Source organism: Siphateles boraxobius, unplaced genomic scaffold, assembly GCF_051911475.1.
Source record: "Siphateles boraxobius isolate OS27281-9 unplaced genomic scaffold, OSU_SipBor_1 35, whole genome shotgun sequence".
NCBI classification, from domain to species: Eukaryota; Metazoa; Chordata; class Actinopteri; order Cypriniformes; family Leuciscidae; genus Siphateles; species Siphateles boraxobius.
Genome location: NW_027508975.1, coordinates 8844995 through 8869951, shown reverse-complemented (window position 1 = coordinate 8869951; position 24957 = coordinate 8844995). Strand labels below are relative to the sequence as shown.

Sequence of the window (24957 nt, the reverse complement as noted above, 5' to 3'; positions counted from 1 at the left end):
TCACCCTGTTGCCATGGATACCTCCTGCCAACCACTAAGACCCGGTTCAGCAGCAGCGATGTAGAAATAAATAAATTAACCCATTTAAATTATAATAAAGGATACAAATTAATCTTGAAGTTATGTAAAACTTTTAAACATTGCAATCATATTTGCATCAGCACGTAACCGAGGTGTCATTGTTAACTAATTACATGAATCTTCTCTGCCTCCATGAGACTCGACTCAGTTTCATACTGAAGTCTGCGGAGAAAAAGAAATCGCTGTTCTTTTTTTAGACACAGGTAGAAGAATGCGTCTAACTGTTGCTTTTAGTCACAACGGAAATCAATGCCCGGCAGTGTATGAGCTTATCGATTAGATCTGCATGCTTGCTTAAGGAGACATTTCAGTAGAGCTGTCGCTAAGGGAGCAGGGCTCTCTACCCATACTTGGCTCCTTCCACCTCTCCGTCATCTATTCAGGCCTGTCATACAGAACTGATGGCTATGGCTGATCAGAGGCATTTTGGTTAAGCTTGATGGATCCGTCAGGACTCATTTGGGTTGTTGTTCTTATTCTATGAGTCCAGACATTGATCTGAGGAAGAGATGTCTGTGTTACAGCACAAAGTGACACAACAAAGGTTTGCATTTGGGATCTTCCTGCTAAAAAAAATTTTCTAAAACCAGCCTAAGCTTGTTTGTTGGTCTTAGCTTGATTCCCAGCCTGGATAAGAATTTATGCTGGTCATCTTTTAAAGGCTTTGGGGTATTTATTTCTCATTTGGTCAGGCTGGGAGCCTGGGAGTCTAGCTTAAAAGCAGGATTAAGTGATTTTTTTCTAGAATGTTTTTTTTGTTATGCTGGTTGAAAGTCTCTTCACATCCTGAGAGCAATCACTAACTTATGTGCTGTATGTAGCATATATATATATATATATATATATATATATATATATATATATATATATATATATATCTTCTATGGAAGGCGTAGGACCATACCTGCCTGGTTATTTCCATACCCCCTCGCACAGACATCACAGCAGCCACCTTTTATAGTTCCTCTTGAATCAAAACAACAAGCTTATGCTGCGTTCATCCCAAAACTACTGTCATTTGGAAGAGATGGAAACCTATAGCTGCGACTTTATTCTCGGAGCAGTTCGTGGTTCGAATTTATGCTTTTCAATGGCAACACTATCAATGGCTTTGGAGACACTCTGAAGGGAGGATGGGATCTCATGTTTTCAAAAGCTAGCATGCTATTGCTAGCTCCGCTGAAAATTGCCTACACTACCTTTAAACCCAACCAAAACCAGAAAAGAAAAAAGCTAAGAGTAGCAAACCATAGGGTGGTCTAAGTTTTTCCTAGCAGGGATGTTCATTGATATGTAGTCTCTTTAGTTGAGGAGTAACTAATTAAAAGAACCAGAAAACGTAAATGAATTTCTAGTAGGCTAGTTCAGCTGTATTTGCCAGTGCCAAGTTACCCTGTGTTCTATTATTGTCAACGAACCGACTCGGCCCTCGGATATGACGTCACTTCCACACTTCAAGCGTTCTGGAATGTTTTGCGCATCCGAATCGGAGAAAAAACATGGACGCCACCCAGAAAGCTGTTGCTATGGTAGCACTGGCCGAGTACTAGGCGCTTATCAAAACGCAGCCATTTGAACTTCTAAAATTTTCACTTTATTTCATGTTTTAGTTTATCTTCTGTTAGCAACGCTACCCACGTTAGTAACACCCGTTTGAAACAAGGCTTCATTCAATATTGCACACACAACAAAACCGATTCCCATACCCACAGGCAGTGATATGGACGCACTAAGGTATTGCAGTAATACGAGTGATTAAAATCGTCATTTAAACAAGCGGTCCAAAAACAATGAAAACAATTCATACAAGTCACACAGGGCGCAGCCATCTTGGAATTCTTGCTCGGTGTCCTCACGGTAGTCCAACTTCCGAGCTGGGAAATCCTAGGAAAGGGGGCGTGTTGGTGCGTGTTGCTAAGGCAACGTCTGTATACCTAGTCGGAACTCCGACACGGATAAATAATAGAACGCACCATTACTTTTCCCAACGAAAAATGCTAAGTTGTTTCCTCTATCGCTATAAAGAATTTTACAACCGAGCAAAAAAGTGTGTGTGAGTATTGGGGGAATTGGGTTTACCTGGTTGACATGGCCTCGTCAATATAATCAAAATTAATTAGCTTTAATGTACTTTGTATTGTGTAACTTGGCTATTAGTTAAAGCTTAAAAAGCAGCTTCCCAAACACTGCTCCCAAATCTCTGATATAGAGATATCTACCAGTACATGGAAATACCATATTAGCAAGATGCACCTCTTTTTGTGCACATTTTAAGTTTTTTTTTATGTTTATTTGTTCATGCATTCTTAAATGGTATCTGTTATATTATGAAAGCATATGTTCATGTGTAGAAAATCATTAAGAATGGGTCAAAAACAACAGAGAATTCCCTTTAATGCCCGATTCAATCGTGGCATTGGATTATAATGATGATTAACTTCCGGGGGCCATAGCCCATCCAATCTCCCACATTTTCCCTAATGAATTCCCACAGCTGCTGATAGAGACTAATTATTGTTATTAGTTCAAAGTCTGGCCATTACCTCACTATTACCTCATTGCCACAAAGGCCAATTCATTGGCTACCATCAGAGGGCCATGAGGCTATCGATTTCAGACAGGATATTAAACATTAGGTGTATACAGCACCTGCTGCAGCCTATCTGATGAGAAGATGTTTTTCCTGTGGAATATATTTGCTAAAACATTGGTCTGAATACATATAGACACATCAGCAGTGGTGACCACATGATTGCTGAGGGAGGGGACAAACTTGAGTTGCGTCAGGCAGATCATACGAGTTCACAGCATTTTGATCCATCTGTCTGCACCAGGTTCAGCTCTCTAGCTCATCATAAATCGGTCATAATCTTCCACCCATCATATCACAGCTGGTTCAACCTAATACTACAGGATGTAATGGTGCAAGAAGCACACACTGACAAAAACATACACAGAACTGCTAACATCTTGTTGTGACTAAAATAAGGCTTTTATGCCTGCATTGTGCATTTTTACAGCCGCTCTAATTAGCCAAGTCTGGCAAATGTCATAACAGAGCAGCTGTCAAAAGTATCTAGTGAGCTCCGTTTTGTTTGGATTGGTGTGCATTGCTGACCTAAGGTTATTCTAAAAAATCCGGTGCTCGTTATTTCAACATAAAATGCTTCTGACACAACAGGCATAACAAAAACCACAAATTTGCCTCGACGAGTCCTTATCAAGCCAGTGCACAGGGAGCCAACTTTGCAGGAAGGAACTTAAAGTGTTATGAATTTATTTTCCTGAGGGCATGAATACATGGTTTTCCCCAAGCAGCCAAACTGGTTTCAACACCATGCGCCATCGATCTGCAGGCAGAATTCAATTTCTGTGAGCTTTATTATCACACATAATCGATTTGAAGCGCCTCTGTAGGCAATGTATTTATTACATGTATATCCTCATTCTTTAAGTTAAAGAATCAGCAGCAGTTTTACATTTTGTTATTCTTTCATTGGAAAGTTTTGCGCTTGAAATGAAGATGCTATTCAAATGCATCCCGAGTTGGTTTTCTTAGTCAGCTTCTAATATAAAAAATCAAATGCCTATTTTATTGTCTGTTTAGCAGAAGACTTTCATTTGCTTATGTGTGTGAGTACATTAATAATGCGAGCCAGATGGCAGTAGTCCCTCCCCAGCACTTCTCTGAAGTAATAAAATGGAAACAATCTCTGATCAATCACTACACATGGGGTCGGCAACGATGGCCTCATTACCACGATGGCGCCTCAGACGCCCAGTTGCTTGATAGCCCTCTAGTTTATCTGTGCCTGCAGTTTGGCAAGCCTTCTGGGTAATTGGCACCAGCAGCAACAATCAACAGAGAGATCATTAATTTCTTCTCTTTTCCTTCCTGAGCTTAACAAGTGCTTGGACACTGACAAAATCAAGGTCTGTTTTTAAACTTTCAGACTGAAAACTCCAGCAAATCTGAGACATTACATATGATGATGCACAAAATAATAACTTGCACAAAATTGTTCCTTATATACAAACGATTTAAGATTTATTTTAATATTATGGCAGCATTGATGTTTTTGAGGTCTTCAGCTTTTAGGTCTTCTACAAGTCATTGAGGATAACATAAAGCATTGCTGCCATCTAATGTAGTGCTGAGGAGGTACATGCCATGATTACTAAAATATATTCTCAAAAATATTATTTTATAAAACAGTTCATTCTTTACACTGCACAAAGCACAGCTGAAGGACTATTATGTAAATAGTATTTTGTCTATACAGCATTTGCAGGAGAAACACGCTGACAGTGAAACTGATAAGACTTTTTTGTGCCACGTTGCACATGGGCAAAAGTTCTGTGCATGTCCTCATAAAATTCTGCACTCCTCATAATTTTACCTTTTGTTCAAGGGAGATTTTCACATTAGGTTCTGAATGCAAAAACCATTAAATAAAATAATTCGGTCAGAACAGAATGTCCTATTCAGAGAGCAAACTGAGAGCAATATGTTCTCCATCAATAACCGTTTCCATTATATACAGCACAATGCAAGCTGAAAGGATATCTGCTTCTCAGCAACATCAATAAGGTTCATTCAATATTGAAAATGTCTTTGACGATGCTATTTACTACATGTCTGTATTCGTATCAGCTGATAATTTAAGACATGACATTAAATGTTATTAGGTCATTTTCTTAGAATCCAAAAGTGGCCTTTTTTATTATTGTGACTAATAGGGTGAACTCTCGTAAACTTTTCTTTCGACAATCATCACAATGCAAAAAAAGTGACCCAATTTGCCTGAATGTGCTTGGATTACAGTACATACACTATTTTTTAAAAATAAACAATAATTATGGCATTATACATTTTGTCCTTAATAATACTGATATTCTCGTACCATATTATCCAGAGAACAACAACACAGTGACAGATCTCTGCAAATGAACAGGCAGTTATGCTAATCTGTCACATTTCGTGTAGATTTAATAATGAGAGGTAGATTCATTTAAAGAGGCAGTCTAAACACTGATGTCAACACAATTTGTTCCAATAATGTTTATAGGACAGATGCTGCAAAACATTACTAAACAGCACAGTGACACAAGAAGACAAAGCACAAGAAACATGTGAATAAACATATCATTTGCAGGGAATTAAGTCTTATAATATAATAATCAGATGCCAATTCTGGATAATGACGATAACCTTTATTTGTGTGTTTGATGCCAAACCAAGGATTATGTGTAACAAGAAAGGACATTAACTGCATGACAAATCTGGAGAGAAAGAGTGGCAGGTAATGTAGCTCAATAGAGATATTGCAGTGTTTAGATGTTTTGTTTCTACAAATTAACTACAAATGGACCTTTTTCTTTCTTTAGATGACAGACATATCTGACCTCTACTTTTCCCTTCACATTTGCTTTCCCATATAATAATTTTCTATCAAAAGATATATATGTACTATTACTATGTTTAAAAGTTTGGAGTTGATAGTTTTTTTTTGTTTTGTATTTTTAAATAAGTTTCTTATGTTCAACCAGGCTGCATTTATTTGATCAAAAATACAGTAAAACAGTAATATTGTGAAATATTATTACAATTCAAATAACTGTTTTCTATTTTAAATAGAGAACGATATGTCTATTTTAAAATGCCATTTATTCCTGTGATGGTAAAGCTGAATTTTCAGCACCATTACTCCTGCGTTCAGTGTCACATGATCCTTCAGAAATCATTATTATTTGCTTATTGCTGCTCTAGAAAATCTTTTTTAAATTATATTCAATGTTAAAAATACTTGTGCTGATTAATATGTTTGTGAAAACCATTACCTATTCTTTGATGAATAGAAAGTAAAAAACAGCATTTATTTAAAATTGAAATCTTTATACATGTCTTTACTGTCACCTTTGATCAATTTAACGCATCCTTGTTGGATAAAATAATTAATTTCGTTCAAAAAAAAACTTACTCACCCCAAACTTTTGAACATTAGAGTAAACATTATTGAATCCAGATAAGAAAAACTTTAAAGAAAATATACTTTAACTTCCTATAGATTTCTATATATTTAATTTTCTCAAATGTACAATACTATGGCTTCATATCAGTGTCAAACATTATATTACAGACAATAATCCATCATATACGGCCACATATATTTGACTACATAAAACAATACTATAGTTTGACTAAGAACACCATCACAGTCAATTGCTGAATAATACAGTGCAGTTCAAAACACACACTGTGTAAACACCATTTCAGTATCTTTTTCCTCAGTCACTTTACATTTAAGAATAGCAGCACACATTCAATTTTAACAGTAAGATAATGTCATTTGTTTTTTGACAAACTGTCGCTGGGAAGTGTATGCTTAGATGAAAATTACCGTTCATTGCAGTGCTTCACAAGAGCCACTATTTCTTTATCATAATGCATAATAATGCATATTGAGAAGAGTCATGTACAGAATAACTCCAAAAGAACAGCACTGGGTTGAATCTTTTTGGCTATATGTTGTGTGTGGCCTTGCATAGGTCACATGGAAAAAAGGCCAAGAGAATAGTGAGATCCGGATCCATTGAGTGCACAAATGACTTAAAAAAAGAATGTCTGCAATTTGAACGTCTCGTCCAAAATAAGAACATAATGTACCTCTATATATCATCCTTGTCTTTGTTATTATGCTGTATTGGTGCTTTTTTTATGAGGGTATTTCTGTGCAATCCCATATGGCACATGGGCAGCGATGGCACCCATTTCTGCGGCACCTTCCACGTGAAACATCTGGTCATCGAAGTAGATGTGGGGCCGGATTTTCTCTAGCATGGGGCCTTTTGGTGCGCCGGCCAGGAAAAGAGCCTCGTCTATCTCTAGTCCCCATGCACGGAGAGTCTTTAAGGCACGGATGCCTGAACTCGCAGCACTACGGGCCGTCACAAGGTAGGTGCGGATGGGACAGTCCAGACGGTGGCCTTTAGCATAGAATTTCTTCTGAAGCTTCCCAAGCAATTCTAGGAAACCCTTCAGCGGCCCCTGTGAGGTGGACAGATTCATTACAGTATGTATTGTAGCATATATCCACTAAACTGAAGAACAAGGATGCTCAGTCCTGCTCTTGGAGCTTTATTTAACATATTATATCTGCTAATTTATATGTCAAGTGTGTCATTTTGTACTGTACTCCACTAGTGGCAGCAAATTCAAAAATGATCTCTTTTTTTATTTTTTAAATGTGTCCTCCGCCCATATGCCATTGAATAGAAAGTCCTGCTCCAAATTTATTCCACTGGTTGAGCCAAAAATGCTGTCAGGCTGTGAACTAGGATCCTTAAACAAGCAGAAATGTTTTAAAACATATATAAATATATGTATATATATATATATGTATATATAATTACGGTAACTTTTTATTTTTTCTCACCTTTAACTAGTTGCTTATTAGCATGCATATTACTAGGATATTGGCTTGTACTTATAAAGTACATATTAATGCCTTATTTTGCATGATCATATTCAACGTCCCTTAATACAACCCCATACCTAAACTTAACAACTACCTAACCTAAACATAACTAACTATTAATGAGCCGTAATTAGGGGTTGATTTAAGGCCAAAGTTGTGGTTAGTTAATAGTGAGAATTGGAACCTAATCTAAAATGTGACCAAAATGACACACATCACCTCCAAACATGTATTTTGCATTTGCTCTGTAGCTTATTTCAGTTCAAATGGGTAACGGTGAAATTGCATACATGATCTAACAATGTGTTTTCATTTTCCCTCTCATGCTCGAAGAACTTGTCCAGGCCATGGGCTTTAAAAATACGCTCAGACTCATCGGAGAAGAGAACAGCGTCGCCATCAAATGCCACTCTCAGCTGGGTCTCGGATACCTCGATTTGTTTTTCTGACATAAACATGGTGGCTGCTGCAATCCCTGTAAGACAACGCAGAGACAAAAGTAATGTTTACCAGCCTAAGGGAAAAGCAGTGTAATAAATGGCATTTCAAGCAAATGTTCTTTAGGACCCGTAAGCCTCAGCAAACCAAATAGGTCATTGGATTGTTTAACATTCAGTCGATATGGAGTTCAGTGCTTTCCCCTATTTCAGTTAGTTTTATTTAGAGTATTTTATACATATTTATTTATGCAGTTAGTCATATGATAATGATGTGAATCTGTGAAACTAAACAAAGCAACATATGGTGTGCATTTACTCACACTAGGCGATCTGATTCTGAACCTACTTGTGTGTGCGCTACTGTCATCATTACAGCATCAAACATCTTCTATTACTACCAGGTTAGTACACTTTTTAATTTCATTTTTTAATTCAGTATATTAAGGTTAAAGGGAACAATCGTGCACGGCCTCTGTAAAAGGCAAACATGCCTAGAGTGAGTTCACCGAAATGATCTTTAAATGGCAAACTGCAAGAGCAATTCCTTTGGAGGCACTTTGACCTCTAAGTAATTCGGCACTTTTCATAATGCAAAATTATTGACAGGTTACCTCTCAAATCATTATCTACTAATATACTACAAGTCTAATGTCTGTAAAGCACACCTGTTCAAGATTTCATATGGTTTTTCTTTTGCTGTGCTGTGTCAGTGAGTCTAAGTAGTACTTATACCAATTCTGCTTCACATACTATACTTTTACTCCCCATTTGTAAATCCAAATTGATTGAAACCTTTGTAAGCAACTACATTTTGTAATTCTAAATATTATATTAGCATAATATCAATGAGTACGTGTATGAAATGTGTACTGCTTGTGCTTGTTACACATTAATGACACATTTCTCTTGATTTACTGAATGTAAAAGACAACAAGATGAAGTATACTTGCTGCATGTGTTATCTCATATTTACTAACCTTCAGCAAGGGCTTCCTGAACCTTTTCAGCATCGGCAGACAGGTACAAGTTTGTATGCCACGCTTTCAGGTACCCAATGGGGCTGCTACCTCCTGTCATGACGAACCGCTCAATGAATAGATCTGGGGACAAGAGAATAATATTAATCATCAATTAACATTTTCGTGAGAGCCAGTTATTATTACATTGATATCTTTGCATTTGGCAGATGCTTTTATCCAAAGCAACTTACAGTACATGTAAGTTCAAGCTATTGTTACACATTTTATCAGTTATTATCATAGCCAGCACTTTAATGCTTTTTTTATTTTGACGATTATGATTTTAACTACTATAGGTATGGATATGGGACTGTATATTGATCAATACATAGTAAATGTGGCTTTGGCACTCTACGATTTATAGTGACTCCTAGTGGTGTGAATGCAGTGTCAAGGTGTGTGTGTGTGTGTGGGGGGGGGTAGTAATTCAGCCAGTAATTTATTTGCTAAGATACAGTCTACATCTGACATAGCATACTTCTCTACTATATAGTAGGGAAATAACAGTTCGTGAAAAAAAGAAGTGTCCGAATTCACAGTATAAAAGAGCAGGCAAAAAGTACCCGGATTACTTACTTGTTCCGGTCAGATTCTAAAGTGTGCATACGATGGACACTTTACTATCCCATGAGCTCACAAGAGAGGATTTGTAAATGGCAGTGAAGCGACGCAACTGACGCTGGTAGGTTACATGATAATGACAACATGGCAAATGTAATACTTTCGGATTACATTCATACTACACACATACCATATAGAACATACTTTTTAGCAGTCGTGAAGTAATTACTTATTAAAGATAAGTACCTACTCAAGAGAGTATGAGATTTCAGACGCCGCCAAAGTGAGTATTATTCAGTTGGTCATGTGATCTCAAAATGGCCCTGAGGTGACCATTTCCATGTAAAATAGAAAGGGTTTTATATGACTACATGATTGTACGTTATAATACATTTATCTATTAGCTTCATTATCTCTGAGCACTATTTACTGAAAATTTCCTCAAATTATCTAATCAATCAGGCTTGTGCACAATTCAGAATTTGATTTGAGAATGACTTCTGAATTCCAATTCAATTCTTGAATTTGAATTGAATTTGAATTGAAGTCAAAAACAGGATCTAGAATTACAATTCGAATTTAAAAAAAATCCAAGAATTTCATATAGATATTTTAAGTGAAGTGTTTAACAATGAAGCTTTACAGTATATGTCAGATATGATTGCATTACATATTCTATAAATGATATTAGTTTGAACTACTTGTACAGATTACATTAACAGGAAATATTTTCCCCCAGCAATGAATGTTAAAAGCTCTAGTCATAGAACAAATAATTAAGTTTGATTTATTGTAATTGTAATTTTGTGGAACATGATAGAACATGACTCCATTTCCCAGAATTACTTTAGTAAATCTCAAGGAAAAAAAACAATTTTAGGTGGACATTTGCTATATATATATATATATATATATATATATATATATATATATATATATATATATATATATATATATATTAAAACAAAATGTATGCAGGGTTGAGGAGTGAGTTAACTGTAATGAAATTATGTTATTGAATTACAAAATTAATGTAATTGTATTTAGTTGTATTACTGAGGTAAAATGATTAATTTAATTAGTTACAAATCAAATTAAAAGGAAATTGATTTACATTGATAAAGTAATCCAAATAAAGTAATCCAAACCACATTTATAATGTAACTTATAACAGTAAGCAATTTCATTTCCAAAGTAACCTTCCTAACGCTGAATGTATGTGAGATTCAACATATTCTTTCTGTTGGGGACTGTGTGGAATTTCTTTGAATTGCCATGAATTTAATTCCACTTCCTGTCATTCAAATTCAACTTCCTGTGGGGCGGAGTCAATTCAATTAAAATTCCAATTCATGAATTGAATGGAGGCCAATTCTGAAATTCTGAATTTTGCACAAGCCTGTAATCAATGTATCACCGTTTTCAATTCCTCAGTAATGAACTGTTTAACAGATGGAAAGCTTGAGACTGGTGGGAAATGTTGGGGTAATGTGCCCCTTTTAGCATTTGACACATTAGGGTATGACTGCCAGCTCAGTAAGACATTAGCAGCAGGTTTGATTTACATGACATGTCAAGCCAAGTTTGCCCAGGAGTAAAGTACAACTAAGGTATCATTATCGTAAAATGAACCCTGATCAGGATCCTGACGCACATTGGTGGGATCTTGTATCATCCCGAGGTGGGTTATTTTGCAATAATAATAATTTTAAAATAACTGTACATTATCAAACTTATATGGCTATACTCAATGTGCTATTTTAAGTTATTTTATCATGTAAAAAGAATGCAGTGGAAAAAGAGTACAATGGAAGACATGAAACCAAATGAAAGTACCAAACAGGACCTAATATATATACCGTTTAGCCTCATTATACAAAAATGCTGTGACTGACTAATCAGAATCAGGTATTCCTGAGTGCCATTAAATTGCAAGATATATGCAGACCAGAGATGGCCTAATGAACCTAAATTATATATTTTTAAAAAAAGGCTCAGGATATTTCAATGCCGTCCCAGATAGCAAGGTGACATTGATACAATGTTGATCTTTGATCCAATCCATCATTTTGGTTGAGATTGACATTTTAATATTTAAAGTCCGTTGGACCTGTCACTGTTGTTAGATCCACTGTCTCACACACCTTTAACTTGCTATTGCATCCGTCTTTACTACTTACATAACAGTATCAGCATTGAAATTTTGATGAAAGCCGACAGCACACATGTGGGGGCAGTGATATTGAACTAACATTATCACAACTGACTGGTACTATCAATCAATAAGTTGAAAGTATGGGATGAAAAGTACATGATTCTAAGGACACAAAACTGTAAATGCAAATGTTTTCTTAGAACACAACTGACTGTGGTAGGTCACATGATAATAACAGCATGGCGAATTTACATCCAGATTACACTCATACAAGTTGAATGTGTGTAGTATGAGTGTAATCTGGATGTACTAAATTCGCCATGTTGTCATTATCATGTGACCTACCACAGTCAGTTGTGTCGCATCACTGCCATTCACAAATCCTCTCCTGTGGCCTCGTGGGATAGTAGTCCAGAGTATGCACTTCTCACCGGAAGAAGTAGGTCATCCGGGTACATTTTGCCTACACTTTTATAAGTACTGTGAATTCAGACATACTTCTACAGTCACATTCTGTTTTTTGCCTACTATATAGTAGAGAAGTATGCAATTTCGGAACTGATTGCAGCCAAACTCTGTTGGAAAGATTGGAAACCCCTGTCATAGTGCTTCTATTTGTAAATGTTAATGGTATAGAAACCATATTGATTTTGATAAAAGAAAAATATATTGGCCCGGCCATTCTTATTTGTTGTATTCTTTTATATAATTTCTGCTTTCTTTATAAATGGCACGAGAAATAACATTTGTGGTCAAGATACGCACTATCATAAGATTGTGTTGGTTTTGGATCATTAGGCTCACATGGTTTAAGTGTTTCAGAACGCATAGTTCTAACTTCAAATGGCTCTTGAAACGTTAGTCCATATCCGCATTTTTGTTGTTTTGTTTGAGGAAAGGCCAAAAGATGGAGAGATGTTTGTTTTTTCTTCAGTTAGCCACCGGGACGATCAAAACCAATCCAGCTGAGGCACTACAGGGAACTGAGCAGGAAGTGGCTGGTTTGTGCTACAAAGGTTGAAGGTGTCACATGCATCTCTGTGGGAAGATATTATTGGCCAGCTGGAGATTTATCTTCTAAGAAAACATCTTCTAACAAATCATTTTCTGTTTTGTTAATATATGAGCATAAATATTTTTCTGAAGGGCAGAATATTTTTCATAAGGCACCAAGTTATGACATAACTGTACAACTTTCTTTAAAGCTGTTTTGAAATGATTATGCGTATTGTGAAAAGCTCTATGAAACCTTTTTTGACTTAATTGAAAGGTTTCAGCTTTTGCAGAAGTTAATAACTGTTACACATAATCATAGTTGATTATTTAAGGATGTTTACGCAGAAAAAAAAAATTATTACTCAGCATTTTTAAAACACATCTGTCCATTTTTTTTTTTTTTTTTGAACAATGTTTTTAAAAATAATGATCTACCTGTGGGGTCAGAAAAATAATCTTGTTTTCCCTTTAGATTAAAGGGATAGTTCACCCAAAAATGTTGTACGTCACACGCATCACACACATAACCAGCGTCGACCAATAGTGAGCCTACGTGTGACATACAACACAGAAGCACTACACTATTACTCTACGTCAACTGACTCGAGGCCCACAGAGAAGTAAATGAATAGTTGAAATAAAGGTTTTTTTGCGCACAAAAAGTATTATTGTCGCTTGATAAACTTAAGATTGAGCCACTGTAGTCACTTGGTCTATTTTAACGATGTCTTTAATAACTTTTCGGGGAACAAGTTTCAATCCCTTAGAAGCCTGTGATCCAGCTCTCAGATTTAATAAAAAATATCTTTATTTGTGTTCCGAAGATCAACGAAGGTCTTACGAGGTTGGAACAACATGAGGGTGAGTAATTACTGACAGAATTTTCATTTTTGGGTGAACTATCCCTTTAAGTTTATTTTTCCAACCCCATTGGCAGATTTTTTTCTCATTTAATGTATTTTTAAGAAAACAAGACCTAACATTGTATGTCGTCTTGCTTCTCAAGTAAATGTATCTTGATTTAAGAATGTTGAGATTTGTACTGAAAAACAAGACAAAAATATTGAGTAAATCTTTTTTTGCAGTGGACAACAGTGCATGGACCTTTCTGAACATGTACATGTTTATGGATAGTATGAATCCAGGTTATGGGAGGGTCAGTAATTCACTTACTGTGGTGGTTGATGGTGTTGATGAGTCTGACGCCTACGTGGGCATGGTTGTAAGTTACCAGCACAATGTCAAAAAGCTCCTCGCTTTCTGGGTAGAGCTCCCGCAACCGGTTGTTAACTGTCTCCAGTGCCTGAGGAAACATGCCAAATAAGGTCTATCAAATGAAGAGGTGTAGAATCAATCAATATTACTATAAGGCATTGTTGTTTGAAATTATCACTTAATAATGCATTCTATTTTTATATCCTTGTGTATTACCTTAACAAACGGGAATGCTGGACCAGGAGCAAAAGGCTCATTCTCATGCTCCATCTGATACCTGAGGTACTCCTCTATTCCTTGCTCCTCAAACACCTTCTGCTCTTTCTCCGTGCGGAACATAACCCGCGATGACACTGCAATGGTGACAGCGTTCTCTGGTTTGGGCTGAATAGGGATGGTGAAAGTGCTGTGAGACATTCATCACAAACACAAGGCAATTTTGAGCATAACGTGCAAGTACCGGGTACATGGCTCTTCTGATGTTTTTCATAAAGTGGTCTATATTACTCTATATGAAAGCTTTGTGTGACAAATAGACTGAAATGTAAGTTAGTTTTCCCTAATATCGTCTCTAATATCTGTTAGTTCCCTTTCGAACGGTCACTTCGTATTGCGTAGCTATACGCAGTGGGGGAAACTCCTTTTCCTCGATTTACTGAAGCCTTTATGTAAAGCGCATTTGCAGCTGCACAGCTAGAACATGAGCGTCTGGCTCGCTCATAGGCTGCGCTGCGGCAACTGCACATCCAATGGCGCAGGCGCCTCTGACGTGCAACCAATGAGATCACTCTGCGTCATACACGTCAGAGCCCGCCAAGGGGGCGTGACCTCAGTCTATAATAGCCCCCGAATTCGCCATTATAGCAGATTTTACTCCTTCAGCGACAAACTTCACGTCTCTGACCATTTATTGAGCCTTCGCCGTCGAACAAGCCTTCAGCCTGAGCCAGCTACAGTTCAGCAGACGACACATTTCACCGTGTTTCTCCTGACGCCGTCTCTCCTGTGGCTATCCGGCGATATCCTTTTCATTGCTCTTTGTATATTGTATTATTTGTACGAGCGTTGTTCAAATGCATCGTGTTAAGACCTGCGCCACGTGCGGATGCAAGCTGCACGAGGCGGACGAACACGCTAGCTGCATTCCATGCCTGGGACTTCACCACGCGGAGAATGCACTATCTGCCGGCGGATGTGCGGCCTGCGAGAGCATGCCTATCTCCGTGCTGCGAACTCGGCTAGCCCTCTCCCGTGACGGCGACGCCGCCTCTCCCGCGCTTCCTTTTCCGGCCCTACTTCAGCCAAGGAAGAAGAAGCGCCGCAGCCAACGGCAGCCGGAGAACATGGATGTTAGTGAACGCACGCCGGCCTCGTCCCCGCGTGCCTCACTCTCTCCAACCCGTTCATCTCCGGTCCTGTTCGAGGGAGATCAGCGCCCCCCCCACGTGGCGGGCCTTGTCTCCTTCGGCGGGCCTAGCGAGCACGACGACAGCCTGTCTATCGCTGCGTCTGAGGAAGAATGGCCGGGCTCTTTCGACCCCGTCATGGCTTCCCAGCCAACGCCCAACGCCTCAGCTACCAGGACTAACTCCGACGCGGAAATGCTTCGGATCCTGACGCAGGCCGTAGCGGACCTCGAGCTCGAGTGGGCCGCGCCCGCTGAACCCCCTCGAAGTCGGCTGGATGGCTGGTTTCTGCCAGGGCACCAACAGGCCCCTCGTCACAAGCCAGCGCCATTTTTTCCTGAGGTACACGAGGAGCTTACCAAGGCCTGGCGCACTCCTTATTCTACACGAGGCCCCGCAGTTTTCGCGACGCTCTCCTCCGTGGACGGAGCAGCGGAAAAAGGCTATGAGTCGTTGCCGCCCCTCGAAGAGGCGTTGGCCGCTCATCTCTGCCCGAACACAGCTGCTAGCTGGCGAACTAGAGCTGTGCATCCCAACAAGCCGTGCCGTAGCACTTCAGCCCTCGCCGGACGCGCGTATTCCGCCTCCGGTCAGGCTGCATCGGCCCTGCACACGATGGCCGTGCTGCAGGTTTACCAGGCCAAACTCCTCCGGTCTATGGACGAGGCTGGCCCGGACCCTGAGGCTTTTCGGGACCTTCGGAGCGCCACAGACCTGGCCCTGAGAGCTACTAAGGCCACAGCGCAGGCTATCGGGAGGAATATGGCGAGTTTGGTCGTGCTCGAGCGCCACCTCTGGCTTACCCTCACTGACATTAAGGACGCGGACAGAACAAAGTTCCTCGACGCCCCAGTATCCAGCACCGGCCTCTTCGGCCCGGCAGTGAAGGGGTTCTCAGAAAGATACACCGAGGCACAGAAAGCGTCCCAGGCCATGCGTCACTTCCTGCCTAAGCGCTCTAGCTCTGCGTCGAGTGCTCACAAGCTAGCCCCGCCGACGCCTCGGCCAACAAAGCCCACGAAGCAGGCCTCTCAGCCCCGCCCTGCGGCTGATGCCCAGCGCCAGCCGAGAGCAACCAAGCGCTTCCCGCTTCCCCGACGCCAAGGCCCCAGACCAAGCGCCGCGCCTCACACAGCGCCGCCAAAGTCATCCTAGCATGCAGGGGAAAGAGAGAGGGCACGGGTCCCGCACTCGCCGGACCACCCTCGAAGAAGTCAACAAAACTTCCCACAGCCCCTTGTTCAGTTCAGGTGGCTGGGGATTTTATTACTGCAAACAGGCCCGCAACAGTAAGCGCGTTCTTGCAAACAAACGCCGTTTTCACGGCGACCCATATAAAGCACAAAAAGAGTATGTTTCACAAACACAACACGTGGGTTCACGGTCCCCCTTCATCAGGCGGCCCCTCCCCCGTTATAATACTGCCTTCCCTACACGCAAATGCTTGTACAGTCAGTCCAATACTCAATGTGTGCACAAATCACAATATAAGGGTATCAGGTCCCCCTTCACTAGGCGGCCCCTCCCCTGTTGTAACACTGACTTCCCCACACGCGAATGCCTGTACAGTCAGTCCAATACTCAATGTATGCACAAATCACATGATAAGGGTATCCGGTCCCCCTACATTAGGCGACCAGCCCCAGTCAGTGTGTCAAGCCCTAGCCACACGTGTTCTAGCCTGGCAAGCTATCCCCGGTGTGTCGAGTTGGGTCATAAACACTATAAAGCGAGGTTACTCGCTCCAATTCGCTCGCAGACCCCCGAAATTTCAGGCGGTTCTCGAGACTTCGGTGAGAAGCAACGTGGGTCACGTGCTTCGCACCGAAGTACAGAATCTATTAGCAAAAGGGGCGATAGAATTAGTCCCCCCCGCGCTAAAACACATGGGTTTTTACAGCCGCTATTTTCTGATTCCGAAAAAAGACGGCGGTCTCAGACCCATTCTAGATTTGAGACATTTGAACAAAGCTCTCATGAGACGGCCGTTCAAAATGTTAACTATCAAACATATCCTCGCGCAAGTGCGCACGGGGGATTGGTTTGTCACAATGGATCTGAAAGACGCTTACTTTCACATTCAGATAAACCCTCGTCACAGGCCATTCTTGAGATTCGCCTTCGAGGGCCAAGCTTATCAATACACCGTTCTGCCGTTCGGTCTATCGTTAGCACCCCGTACATTCACGAAGTGTGTGGATGCAGCGCTTTCTCCCCTGAGACATCAGGGAGTGCGTGTGTTAAATTATCTCGACGACTGGCTGGTGCTGGCACAGTCGAGAACCGAGCTATTAGCTCACAGGGATTTGATTCTCAGCCATCTAAAATGCCTGGGTTTCACAATCAATGTGTCAAAAAGCAAACTAACCCCCAGCCAGAGTGTGATCTTTCTGGGTACAGTTTTAGACTCGAGAGCGATGACAGCGCGACTCACACCAGAGCGCGCGCTCTCAGTGCGAGCGCTTACAGGCACTTTCAGAGCGCGCGAGCACGCGCCACTGAAGAAATTTCAGAAACTGCTTGGTCTCATGGCAGCAGCATCGCCAGTACTCCGCTTGGGATTACTGCGCATGCGCCCGCTGCAGCATTGGCTGAAACGGCGTGTGCCAACTCACGCATGGCAGTCAGGCAACTTGCGCATTATGGTAAATCACGGTTGTTTAAGAACCCTGATTCCCTGGCGAGCGCAGAACTGGTACCACGAGGGGGTGACAATGGGAACAATTTCCAGAAGGAAAATGGTTCTTACAGATGCGTCCAACCTGGGTTGGGGAGCGCTGCACGAGGGCATGCCTGCATCCGGCCTCTGGTCGAGCACGGAGCAGAGCTTACATATCAACTGTCTGGAGATGAAAGCAGTTGGATTGGCCCTGAAAGCATTTCTGTCGAACCTCAGGGGTCACCACGTTTTAGTCCGCACAGACAATATATCAGTGGTGGCCTACATAAATCGCCAGGGGGGCATCAGGTCAGGAAACCTGCATGCGATGGCGAGAGACCTCCTCTTATGGGCACAAACCAACCTGAGCTCTCTGAGAGCAGCGCATATACCGGGCATCCAGAATGTGGGCGCGGATATGCTTTCACGGGGCAACACTCCCCTCGGCGAGTGGTCCCTGAACCCACAGACGGTCAGTCTGATATGGAAGGTGTTTGGCGAGGCCGAAGTCGACCTGTTCGCCTCGAGAATCAACACCCACTGCAAATTGTTCTTCTCGAAGGACAGGGACGCGCTGGCCCATGTCTGGCCCAACCGTCCCCTTTATGCCTTTCCCCCCGTCTCGATGATTCCACAAGTCATCAAACGGGTCAGAGAGAGCGGGTGCCCAGTCCTTCTGGTGGCCCCTCTCTGGAAAACCAGACCGTGGTTCCCGGAACTGGTTCAGTTATCGGACACAATCCCATGGCCTGTCCCACTGAGGAAAGACCTCCTCACACAGGCGAACGGGACATTGTGGCATCCGAGACCCGATTTATGGGCCCTCCATGTGTGGCCCCTCAACGGGTACCCAAAGACCTTCCTGAGAAGGTCTTAAGCACTATATCTGAAGCCAGGGCCCCGTCGACTCGGCGCCTTTACGCTTCGAAATGGTCGGGTTTTTCCAGCTGGTGCTCGAAAAATCAGGCTGACCCAGAGTCATGTGAGATATCTGTAGTTCTCTCATTCTTACAGGAGCTGCTGGATGCGGGTCGCTCCCCGTCCACGCTCAAAGTGTATGTGGCAGCCATAGCAGCACATCATGTTCTGGTGGCTGGCCAGTCACTAGGAAGAAACGACCTGGTCGTCAGATTCCTTAAAGGTGCTAGGAGAATGAACCCCTCCAGACCTCCATCTGTGCCATCTTGGGACCTCTCCACGGTCCTGGGGGCTCTGAAAGGTCCACCTTTCGAACCGCTCCAATCGGTTGATCTAAAACCCCTCTCGCTGAAGACCGCTCTCCTTATGGCTTTGGCATCTATCAAGCGAGTGGGAGATCTGCAGGCACTCTCTGTGAGTACTGCATGTTTGGAGTGGGGTCCAGATGACTCCAGAGTCATCCTCAAGCCCAGACATGGTTACGTTCCTAAAGTGCTCTCAACACCGTTCAGAGCACAGGTGGTGACGTTATCAGCCCTCCCTCCTTCTGCAGAGGATGGAGAGGTTAATCTTCTCTGCCCTGTCAGAGCGCTGAGAATCTATCTGGAGCGTTCTGCGTCTTTTAGACAATCAGAACAGCTTTTTGTCTGCTTTGGTGGTAGATCCAAGGGGGATCCAGTCACTAAGCAAAGACTGTCTAGATGGATAGTAGATGCTATTTCTATGGCTTATACCGCAGCGGGTCAAGTTTGCCCTATAGGCGTCAAGGCCCATTCAACCAGAGGTATGGCCTCGTCATGGGCTTGGTCATCTGGCATTCCCATTAGTGATATTTGTGATGCGGCCGGCTGGTCCTCGCCTTCCACATTTATGAGTTTTTATAATATGGAAGTGCCTTCCCTGCAGGCGAAGGTGCTTTCGGTATGATTAAGACCCGTGGGTGGCCGGTCTTGTCATATATTACTGTGCACAATCACATTCACATATATACATGAAACCCGCTGCTGGCCGGTTGTAGTTCATACATAAACCCGCTGTGGCTGGTTATATTTATATATATATATAAACCCGCTTTGGGCCGGTTATATGACATATACAAAACCCGCTTTGGCCGGTTATATGACATATATAAATTCCATACATATATAAAACCCGCTTCGGCCGGTTATTTTCCATAACAGATATCAACCCGCTTTAGCTGGTTAAGATTTCATATATAAACCCACTTGACTGGGTATATGTTCGTATACTAATAACCCCGACAGAGTCTGGGTTCATTGGTGTAGTATATTGGGTATTTCTACTGATGTATACTACGGAGATCTGACGGTGTCTGGTCTATTTTTACATAAATTATGCGGTTATGGCTTGTTCTGTACGCTCAGGGGTCCTGAGTTGCAGTGACAGCCAGTTACTCAGTGCGGCGTTTTGCATGGCGTCCCCACTGCGTATAGCTACGCAATACGAAGTGACCGTTCGAAAGGGAACTACTCGGTTACTCACGTAACCTCAGTTCCCTGAGTTAGGGAACGAGTATTGCGTAGCCAGCCGCACTATGGTAACATGGCAAGTTGTCGCTTCAGTCGTTAAACCTGCTATAATGGCGAATTCGGGGGCTATTATAGACTGAGGTCACGCCCCCTTGGCGGGCTCTGACGTGTATGACGCAGAGTGATCTCATTGGTTGCACGTCAGAGGCGCCTGCGCCATTGGATGTGCAGTTGCCGCAGCGCAGCCTATGAGCGAGCCAGACGCTCATGTTCTAGCTGTGCAGCTGCAAATGCGCTTTACATAAAGGCTTCAGTAAATCGAGGAAAAGGAGTTTCCCCCACTGCGTATAGCTACGCAATACTCGTTCCCTAACTCAGGGAACTGAGGTTACGTGAGTAACCGAGTAGTTTTCATTAAAAATCTTCTTATAGTGCTCAAGTTTCACTTGTGAGTTGAATTTGCACATCTTGCATATCACAAATCAATGTTATTTATACACTGTTATAGAATTTATTCATATTTTAAATGAACTTTTATTTTTTAAATGTTTTATCTTGTAGGCCTAAAAAATGTTCAAATATCTTGAAATGCCTTTTATTTTTACATTTAAAATGTTCATTTTAGTTTAACTTTTTGTTATGTGGTTTTGTCATGTACCTTTTATTATATTTCTATTTAGCTTTTTTCACTCATTTTAATACCTCATTTCTAATTTTTGTTTTCTTTAAGTTTTCATGTAATATTTATATTTTAATTATTTTAGATGTATTCAATAAAAAAAACAATAATAATACTAATAAGAACCAATGACTTTTTTTTTTTTTTTTTACATTATAAAGTGATAAATCACCCAAAAATTAAACTTCTATTTACTCACCGTCATGTCGTTTTTGGGTGAACTATCCCTTTAATACACCATATTTGAATAATCACATATGAAAGGAAAATTACTGAATTACAATGTCGCTTAGGTGTCGTTTTAATTCAGATGACTTAAAAAAATTGTTCACAATCTATATAGACCACTGTAGCATTCTGCTAAACATCTTCTTTTGTGTTTCATGGAAGATCATAAATAATACTGATTTGAATTATTATAAGGGTGAGGAAATTATGACAGATATGACAGAGTGCATAAAGCAATTAAAAGAGCAGTATGAAACAAAATAGTCATCTCTCCTAAGCAAGCAACCACGCGTCATTACAGATTATCTTGTTACGTGAGAAGGCAAGAGTAGCACGATTAACAAAGAGGACATTAGGATCTCCGCTTTCAGAGTAGGTCAGACAGGACTGGTATTCAGTCAGTATTTCATGCTGTCACATAGATAGACTACTGAGAGGGATCCAGTGATCAAACTAAAATTCACTTCTAAGAAATGTTTTATATCCCTGTTCTGTAATTCAGTGGACACTGCTGGTAATGTATCAAATGGTGTAGTTGGTAAAGTGATTCCCAGCAGGAGAACATAAAACATGTACAGTGTTTATGTATAGTCACATGGCCCACACATCAGCTGACTGCTAGCAGCTCAGTATGTCACAGGAAACCACTAGGAAGAGCAGGGCTAGTTAATTTTGGAAAGGGGCTACCGTATGACGCAGCCAGACCGCTGTGCGTGCCATTCAGCATGCCCTCACCCGAGCAACTATACCCTCCTACCAGAGACATGTAATGCCTGGGGGTTATGGAAAAAGGACAAGCCTGTGTAAATTGATCTGTGATGAGTAAAAAGCCTCTTTCACCAAAGAACCGGAGACCGATTTGCCATTCCAGATGAGCCATGTCGCTACTCTTGGTCATGCTGGGAGATCCTGAGAGGTTTGGGCATGGGAAATGTTTCAATGATAGGGGGTCCCAGTGGTTACCACTGAACTGAAATGAGAGTGGATAAGTGGCCACTGCATTACAAAGGGAATGGGCGATATGGGCAGTTGAACCAGAATTTAACTATTCAGCACACTGTTAGATGGAACATTTACTCTAAAAGCCCTTTACAGATCATGAAAAAGTGAACATTGACCTGCTCTTTAGAATCTGTCGTAATTCTCTGAACTGTAGTGCCCACTTACCAGCTATATGTGCTATTTATACATTAGTGTTTTCTGAACCAGACAGAAACATGAGGGCAAAAACACAGGAAAGAAAGTTACACTTTTAGAACATGCAAACATTTAGGATGTTTTAGGAATGAAAAAAAAGAAAGAAAAAGAAAACAGTTAAAATAGAATTATTAAATTAGAATGTATTTATATGTGGGAAAAAGTCTGAAGTGTCCTTGTGACCAGTGGGACCGGGGCCCACTAGGGGCTTCAGCACATTTCCAAAGGGGCCCAAGAAGACATGAAACGGTCGGAATCACACAGACCAAAACAAAAACAGACATTCCGACACAGAACGCACATTTCAAAGTAAAATAACTGGCTGTAGCATTGTTTTTCAGAGAAACGAGTACATACTCATTAGAAACATACTATGGTCATTTTTATGCTTTAGTAAAGTCAAAAAATTACATACAGCACCTTTAAATACTGTAGTTTTATAATTCTAGAAATGTGTGATTACTGAATTTGTAATTTAAAAAAAAAATTAAATTAAACATTATTTTCATATTTCCACTCTTAGACTCAGACTTTAGGACCTCACTGCTTGTTATACTGCTTATTCTGTCTCTTGTGTGGTCAATCACAGGAAAGCAAAAAATGTTGAATGCATTGCACATGCATATCAACTTAAAGGCATATGCCTTATATATCTCATGCCTTCAGTTAAACATCACTAGTGGCAAACATCTACTAAAAATGGATTTCTATCCTGTAAAAATTAAATGATCAATAAGTTATGACAACATATATTTTACATATACAAGATTCAACTAATTTTTTAAGTAAAATCAATGTAATTTAAGTTGAAATTAATTAAACATCCAAGTTGATTTTAAAGCAGCTTTAATGACTTTTCTTTGTACCAAGTAATGTCACTTAAAAACACTGTCAAATCTATTGAAGCACCATCAAACTGAGCTCTCAAGAATGCACTAACAAATTTGTTTGTGTAAGTCCATATTGTGGGTCAAATGGTCATGCGTTTAGTAGAGCCAAGCAGAACAGATTGTTAATGAAATGGCAGAGAGGGAAATCTGCATGACCCTTTGAAAATACTTACAAAAAATATGCCTCCCTCCACCTTCCTGGTCCGTCTCACAGGTCCCTTCATAAAATAACATTTCATATCAACCTCCATGTCACAGGTATACAGATTTGTCTGTTATGTAATGCATCTAACAATACATATATGTTCTGGTTGGGAAAGAATTGCCATGATTGGAAATGAATAGGAAAACACAGCTGGGACAAAATGCTAATATAACAGATGAACCACCTAACCATCCTATGATGACCGTAAAACCAACAACAATACTGGTATACTTCTGATTCAATAAAAGACACTGTATTTCACTAAGAGTCCGAATATATATATATATACCTAGATGCCTCATTAGCAGCCATTTAAATGGGCCGTTATATATAAGCCGTCCGCCATATTGGAGCGGTCAATGAACATTCAAGAGCAAGTTAACTGAGCATCTGCAAATGTATTTAGACGTACCGGTATGTATGAATATCTATAGACTTTAGCAGATGATTTTGCGACACAATGTTGTGACATCATTGATTCTTACTGTGACGACACGCTGACCGTTGCAAGATGGCGGGTGCGCCGACTTGTCTTGAGAGATGGAAAGTGGCATCTACGTAAACATGCTTTTAGCTCTTCTGTAGTGATGTTATATAAACCATGTGCTTGGAAAAGCTCCTCGAATGCTTGCTCAGTATATGTGATGTTATTCATGGTTCAAACTCTTGATTTAGAGACACTTTAATTACACTGGCACATATACAGTTACAGACAGACAGTACGAGGGGGTTGTTGAAGATTGAGTGTTACCAGTAGCAGCTCGTCTCAGGAAATAATCTTCCGGTGAATAAACTAAATAAACGCTGTGTTTTCTTTCCCTGTTACCAGGCGGAAACAGAAACTCAACCTCTGATCCTTTGCACTGCATCCATTCTTTAAAAATATAAAGTGAGCAAAGAAAGACACCATCCCTCTTAAATCTCATAAAATAAGAGCACATAGAATTGTCCATTTTGATTTGGAAATTGGACCTTGAGATATTACATTAAAGACCATGTAATGGCAAACCTATCAATCATTTAACAGATTTTTTTTATGAGAGATTTAGATTTTGGCCCTGGCTACGATATTGAAGTACTGTACAGATGCTTTGCAGTTGTGTTTTGGGTCAGTGCCATGTTTAAAGGTTAAACGTTTTCCCAATCAGTGCTTATTAGCTAAACAAGCTTTTTAATGCTTTTTAAATGCAATTTATTACTGTGATGGTAAAGCTGAATTTTCCGCACTACTCCAGTCTTCAGTGTCACATGATCCTTCAGAAATCATTCTAATATGCTGATTTAGCCGCCGAAGAATCATATACAGTATTATTATCAATGTGCAGCTCATTTTTTTTTTG

At 40.6% G+C, this 24957-nt stretch overlaps 1 protein-coding gene across 3 annotated transcripts in view; it reads right to left on the bottom strand.

The window, feature by feature from the left end:
* Positions 1-5128: 5128 nt before the first annotated feature.
* Positions 5129-24957, bottom strand: part of nt5c1aa (5'-nucleotidase, cytosolic IAa) — a 27764-nt gene continuing 7935 nt past the window's right edge. For 2 of the 3 annotated variants that reach the window (XM_077196255.1, XM_077196254.1), the window contains exons 2-6: positions 14162-14329; positions 13904-14033; positions 8977-9099; positions 7850-8034; positions 5129-7129 (exon numbers count right to left, since the gene is read on the bottom strand). In XM_077196255.1, the coding sequence (XP_077052370.1) occupies positions 6776-7129; positions 7850-8034; positions 8977-9099; positions 13904-14033; positions 14162-14329 (960 nt within the window). In that variant the 3' untranslated portion in view covers positions 5129-6775. Of the gene's footprint in view, positions 7130-7849; positions 8035-8976; positions 9100-13903; positions 14034-14161; positions 14330-23585; positions 23631-24957 lie in introns of all 3 variants that reach the window. The other variant, XM_077196253.1, reaches the window with a different exon arrangement.